Raw genomic sequence first — 6723 nt, 5'->3', positions numbered from 1 at the left:
AAGTGATATCAGCAATATGGCCATTACGGCAGATGGGTGGACAAGTGTCTGTCAGGACCACTACCTGACAATCACTTTGCACTATGTCAGGCAGGGGAAAATGGAAGGCAAAGTGCTTTGTACCAAGGCAGTTTATCAGGCACAGACAGGAATTAATGTGGCTTAGGAGATTGAAGGAATACTTCAAGAATACAGGGTTAGGGAGAAAGTGGTGGCAGCAACGGTTGACAATGCTGCCAACATGGCTGTCGCTCTGAGGACCCTAGCTATTGTGAGAATAGGCTGCTTCGCCCATACTCTGAATTTAGCTGCTCAGAAGATAATAAAATGCCAAAGCATCTCCAACTGGGCAGCAAGAGTGTGGAGTGTCATCGTGTGGATGAAGAGTGTGAGCATGGCAAAGGTCGTCCTCAAAGAGAAGCAGAAATTCCTGAGTAAGAATTTTTATATTTCCATTGCATGCTAATATAACATTTTGATGAGATATATAACTAAATATATGCAACAAACAAATTGATGGTTCTATAATGTGGATTAGGTGATGTGCTAACAATAGATGTTCCTTTCTCTCAGACCTGCCTCAGCATATGATGATTTTGGATGTAAAGACAAGGTGGAATTCTTCCTATCTAATGATCAAAAGGTTCTATGAACAATTCCCCGCAATACAGGCTGCAGTTATGGACCCCAGATTGAGGAAACAATCAGATAAGGAAAAGTAAGCTTTTATGACCTACTAAATTATGACTGATTATATATCTTGATTATTGAGTAGTTTGCAAAACTAAAGGGTAAGGGTAAAGTGCAAGGGTAGGGTAAATTGAAATTTTAAATTTATTTTTACAGTTCATCTTGAGAACGGAGGGGTAGTATGGGGAGATTACTGATTTGCTTGTTATGAACAATAATCATTATCTATTATAGATTGGTGGAGAATTTACAGACTGAAGACATGAGGAGGGCAGAGGAGTTCCTTCATCTGATGGGTGTGCTATACACATCCACCCTCTGCATCTCAAGCGAAAGAAGTCCAACATGTGGTCAAATTCTGTCAATTTTAAAGAAGTTGGAGAAACACTATAGGCCTTTATCACAGTGCGTGTGACGTCACTTCCAACGGCGTATAGTAGCGTAAACCTACTTCCGGTCTAGTCTGTAGCAATGGCGGCGAGCACAGTGAGGAATTGTTGTTGCGTTGTTGCGATAAAGGCCTATACCATCCAAGCACAGGACTCTACCTTCACAAGGAACATAAAGGAAAAGATTTGGACTGATCTCTCTGCACGCTACCAGGTACTTTGACTGACATATTCATGGAGGACAAATGTTCACTGCTCAAGAAAAATTATATACTGATGTGGACGGGAATTTCACATTTGTCTCTGTTGAACATGAATCTTTCTTTCTAAATTCTAGAATGAAGAAGTGCAGATCTTCTTGGAAGAGGCAACAGTAATGGACCCAAGGTTCAAGATGAAAATTGAGAGTGATGCCATCTGGGAAAGGCTAAGAACAGCAGCAGTGGTGATGGCCATCACAGAAGAGGTATTTGACTGTCTGTCTGCTATTGTTATCATTTTACACCAATTTCATACCGTATATGGGACTCACAATTTGTTTTTAAGCAGGAGCAAGAAGAAGCTCAAACACTGGAGGAAGAAGAAGACCAGGAAGAGGTAGAAGAGGAAGACTATGTAAGCTCTGATCTCTATTAGTTCATTACAAAGAGTGTACTACTAACAGTCCTCTCTAAAAGCAGGTTTGTAAATGTTTTTTATTTTTATTTCAGTCCCCACCTGCAAAGCACCGCAAGACAGCCTTGGAGGAGCTGTTTGAAGAGGAGGACCAAACGTTGCATTCGACTGTCCCGAAGCAGGCCCGCCGGGGCAAGTAGGGAGCAAGTAGATTTGGAAGTGCAAATCTACAGCAGCCTTCCTGCCATTCCTATGTCAGGTGACCCTGTGCTCTGGTGGTGGGAAAAGAGTGGCAGTCTGCCCTTACTGTCTGCTTTAGCAGAGAAGTATTTGTGTGTTCAGGAATCTTCCATTCCTTCAGAGCGGGTGTTCTCCACAGCTGGAGACACAATCAGCCTGGAGAGATCAAGGATCCTCCCAGAAAAAGCAGACATGCTTGTTTTTCTGCACAAGAACTTTAACAGAAGTTAAAATGTAAACCAAGATGTTTTGTTTACTCTTTTATAGTTTAGCACACACGAGTCGACTAAGTGTGATTACAATATAAAGCTTTGTTTTAGAAATGTTTACTTTTTTTTTTTAAATTTCAAAGCATTCAACTTCTGTATTGATATTGCACACTTGGTTTTCATTCTCTAAAACCACTTTAAATTAGACATTCAAAGCCAACAACTCTCAAAGCCACCCTGTAAGTGTTCAGCAAATGGTACAGGAATCGATATGGGAATCGATAAGGAATCGCATCGATAAGCAGACTCGACAATGGCATCGATATCGATAATTTCTTAACGATGCCCATCCCTAACATCAGCAACATGAATTCATCAACTAACCATTCAGAGACGTCCTGTTGCATTCTACGTGTTGTCACTTATTCTTGAGTCTCTCCATCTTTGTCTGACTCCGTTTAAACATAAAAGGCAGAACAGTTTCTGTCATTTTAGTGTGTGTCTGCGTGAGGTAATCGGAGCTGCTAACACACAAGCTCTTGAAACCCCGCCCTCTGTGTCGGGAGCAGCAGCATATTTACATTTAAAGGGCCAGACACAAAACGGTGCGTTTTTGCTAACCCTCAATGCTATATAAAAATATCTGTGGGGTATTTTGAGCTAAAACTTCACACACACACTCTGGGGACATCAGAGATTTATTTTACATCTTGTGAAAAGGGCATTATACCACCCCTTTAAAAACAATTTAAACACATTCATGGTATTACAATAAACAAAGCTCTCCAGTGTCTTTTTACAACAAAAATGAGAAAGCTTAACTTAATATTTAGCTTGTAGTTAGCAAGCAGTCATAACTGGTTAAAAATTTGTCAGTGTCAAAAGAACTTCACTGGCAGTGTTGTTGATCCTTGGACTGTCCAAAAATGCAACCAAGCCATGTTCATTTAGTAGCAGTTTAGCAGGTTAATTAATCTCCTATATCCTAACTTGTTATCATAAACAAACAGTTGCCTCTCAAGCCAAATGATACTCTTTGCTCCTCCTGAAGAAGACTGTAAATCAACTCAGCTTTAATTAGCGAGACATCCAAAATATTCTGGAAGGTGGGTCCCCTGGACTGGAGTTGAGAAACACTGATCTACAACCTATTACAAAATAAAAACATAATTCATCAACAGCAGATCATAAGAAATGGCTTGGTATAAACACGCAGTATTGATTGTGAATTGCTCTGAAACAGTGAGAACATGCAGTGCTCACATCAATTTCATCATTGCATTTTGAAGTTTAATAATCAATTAGGCTGTATGGTGATTCCTGTTTTCTTGTGCCCAAATTTTAGACTTCTTAAAATGTAAGTTATTCGTTTTGTTATACCATTTAAGATATTCAAGACTTTTTTTTGCATTAAATTTGATCAAACTGAATTTAAGACTTTATAAAAACCCACAGATACCCTGTGACTAATATATCAGTCAGCAGAGCAAAGACTTCAATATTGTCAGAATTTTTGCAAGCTATGGCAGTCAAGTTTAGTCCAATAAGTATCACAATAAGTCAAGTCTTGATTTTGCAGAGTAGGCATGTTGGGTCAACAGGTTTTGGAAGAAAAAAAAGTTCCAACTTTTATCCCTACTCCTAACCTAAACCCTAACCATATAAACTACAGGAAAATGATACTGTAGGTTGTTAAGAATGGTGTACATGCCCCCTAAATCATGCCCCCATTTATCATGTCCTGAAAACTTGACCTGTTCATCACCTATTTTAGTCTGTTTCTAGTCATGTAGCATACAGATTTGATTTTAGATATCTAGTATACTTGCAGTTAAGTGCCTCGGACCTCTAAGTATCATGTGACAAGCATAGGTGATGCTCACCTTTGTTAGTGGGTTCTTAATTTCACAGTTAATTCCTCCTATGAGATGCATGTTGGGCATCAGGGGTTTGGGGAACTCCAGGGTGAAATCATACCGCATTAACCAGACAGCTCCAGTGCTCAGGATCTCAGCTATGCTCACATCTCTCTGCAGGAAGTTGGATGCCACTTCCTCAACGGACCAGTAAACAACCTTACATCCTAGTGGATCCAGCATGCTCACAAGAACGTTCATCACATGCTGACCAAAAGACATGCGGTCTGAGTTTTGTGTAAAGAAATGTGGGATATATGAAGGAGGGTCCGGACGGGCTGTGGCTGCAGCATCGCATGGCAATCCCCTTAACATGTTCACCGCAGGTACGGAAAAATTAAGTGCCAATATGGGCCCCATTGGTAGGGCAGGATCTGTTAAAACAGCATTAAAGTTTTGTTCTCTCAGAAACTCTATAAGCTCCTGGTTCTTGAACAGACTTTCAGTTGCAGAGGCCATTAAGTTCATCATCTTTTTAAAAAGGTCCACCTTTGAAGTCACACTCTTCAATAGGGACTGCCCTGGTGCTGTTAATTCACGAACATGGTCCACCATTATTTGGTTGAATAGATCTTGCCCATACGAGACTGGAAATCTCTTTGTGATGTAGTGTTTGCCTGGACCCAAACGCATACTGATCTCTGGAATCACCACAATCACTGTGTGACCTCTGCGTCCCATCTCTTCTGCCAAGGCCTTCACTCCTGTCCAGTGACTTCCATCCACTGGCACCACTAACAGTTTCCCAGTCCAACTGCTTTTCCCAGACGGACTCTGGTCCAGCGCTGCACAAATGACTATAATGATCACTAGACATAAAACTGGTAGAGCTTAACGTTGATACCTGAACTATGTTCAAAGATACAACCAAGCTGCAACACATTCACGTATTAGCGGTTTAGTTGATTTATGGATTTCCTAAAGAGCTTATTTTCTAGTCTGTCATCCAAGGCAAACAGTGGCTTCTCAAAACAAAGGGATACTCTTTGTACCACCTTAGGATACCTCAGCTTTGACCTCTTGGTTGACCAAAATATCAGTCTGCAGAGCAAAGGCTTCAAGATGCTCACAAGATGCAGAACACATTGATGAAAATACATACTGTATGAGTTTTGTGTGAAGAATTTTGGGACGTAAGACACAGAAACTGGGCATGCTGCGGTGGTCGAGTCTAATCTGCAGTCTGCAATCTAATACATTAATACCAAATACTAAATTCTGATTAGTTGTCAGAAATGTTGTTCCAGGACCAACAAGGATGTTGCTACAGAAACATGTAGAAGCCACATTCACCCAAAATGACCCTGGTAATGAATTACGTAGGTTCAGAGTCCCACTCGTCTTTTGTTTCTTTTACCACCCTTTTCAGTCTGGGTTCTCCTGCAGATACTGTAGTGACTTTAAACATGCTTTAGTTTAATCACACATTACGAGTCCTGAGAGTTGTGAATATTTTACATTCTAATACATTAATCTGGCCTTTTTGAAACATTTACCTTTTCATCACCTCATTTAGACAATTTCTATGTCACATACTGTAATATTTGATTGTAGTTATCTAGTATACTTGCAGTTAAGTGCCTCAGACCTCTAAGTATCATGTGACAAGCATATAGGTGATGCTCACCTTCGTCAGTGGGTTCTTAATTTCACAGTTAATTCCTCCTATGAGATGCATGTTGGGCATCAGGGGTTTGGGGAACTCCAGGGTGAAATCATACCGCATTAACCAGACAGCTCCAGTGCTCAGGATCTCAGCCATGCTCACATCTCTCTGCAGGAAGTTGGATGCCACTTCCTCAACGGACCAGTAAACAACCTTACATCCTAGTGGATCCAGCATGCTCACAAGAACGTTCATCACACGCTGACCAAAAGACATGCGGTCTGAGTTTTGTGTAAAGAAACGTGGGATATATGAAGGAGGGTCCGGACGGGCTGTGGCTGCAGCATCGCATGGCAATCCCCTTAACATGTACACCGCAGGTACGGAAAGATTAAGTGCCAATATGGGCCCCATTGGTAGGGCAGGATCTGTTAAAACAGCATCAAAGTTTTGTTCTCTCAGAAACTCTATAAGTTCCTGGTTCTTGAATAGACTTTCAGTTGTAGAGGCCATTAAGTTCATCATCTTTTTAAAAAAGTCCACCTTTGAAGTCACACTCTTCAATAGGGACTGCCCTGGTGCTGTCAATTCACGAACATGGTCCACCATTATTTGGTTGAATAGATCTTGCCCATACGAGACTGGAAATGTCTTTGTGATGTAGTGTTTGCCTGGACCCAAACGCATACTGATCTCTGGAATCACCACAATCACTGTGTGACCTCTGCGTCCCATTTCTTCTGCCAAGGCCTTCACTCCTGTCCAGTGACTTCCATCCATTGGGACCACTAACAGCTTCCCAGTCCAACTGCTTTTCCCAGACTGACTCTGGTTCAGCGCTGCACAACTGCCTGTGCCTATACTGATCACTAGACATAAAATTGCGATGAAGTGCATCTTTCTAGCCAAAAGTACTTTAAAAAGACTGACGTTGTGAAGCTTTACCTCGGTGTGTCCGTTTGGCTCACTATATGTACAAATATATCAACTGGTTGCTTTTGCAATTTACGATCAAATAATCAGCAGGTAGATTGTCTTCCAGCTTTTGAGTGGCTAGA

At 41.1% G+C, this 6723-nt stretch overlaps 2 protein-coding genes across 2 annotated transcripts; one reads left to right on the top strand and one right to left on the bottom strand.

Annotated features, from left to right (window-relative positions):
• Positions 1 to 1161: 1161 nt before the first annotated feature.
• LOC307150135 (uncharacterized protein) lies at positions 1162 to 1894 on the top strand (the record flags this gene model as incomplete). The annotated part of the gene is made up of 4 exons (XM_079856980.1): positions 1162 to 1293; positions 1417 to 1545; positions 1629 to 1694; positions 1790 to 1894. 4 exons carry the CDS (start codon positions 1162 to 1164, stop codon positions 1892 to 1894), a joined length of 432 nt encoding a protein of 143 aa, XP_079713106.1.
• A 3762-nt stretch (positions 1895 to 5656) lies between these two features.
• Positions 5657 to 6723, bottom strand: LOC307150134 (UDP-glucuronosyltransferase 1A6-like; the record flags this gene model as incomplete). The annotated part of the gene is made up of 1 exon (XM_079856979.1): positions 5657 to 6723. Exon 1 carries the CDS (start codon positions 6560 to 6562, stop codon positions 5657 to 5659), a length of 906 nt encoding a protein of 301 aa, XP_079713105.1. The 5' UTR covers positions 6563 to 6723.

The sequence above is a fragment of the Squalius cephalus genome, assembly GCF_949319135.1.
Source record: "Squalius cephalus genome assembly, chromosome: 22".
Lineage (NCBI taxonomy): Eukaryota > Metazoa > Chordata > Actinopteri > Cypriniformes > Leuciscidae > Squalius > Squalius cephalus.
This window is presented reverse-complemented; position numbering and strand designations above follow the sequence as displayed.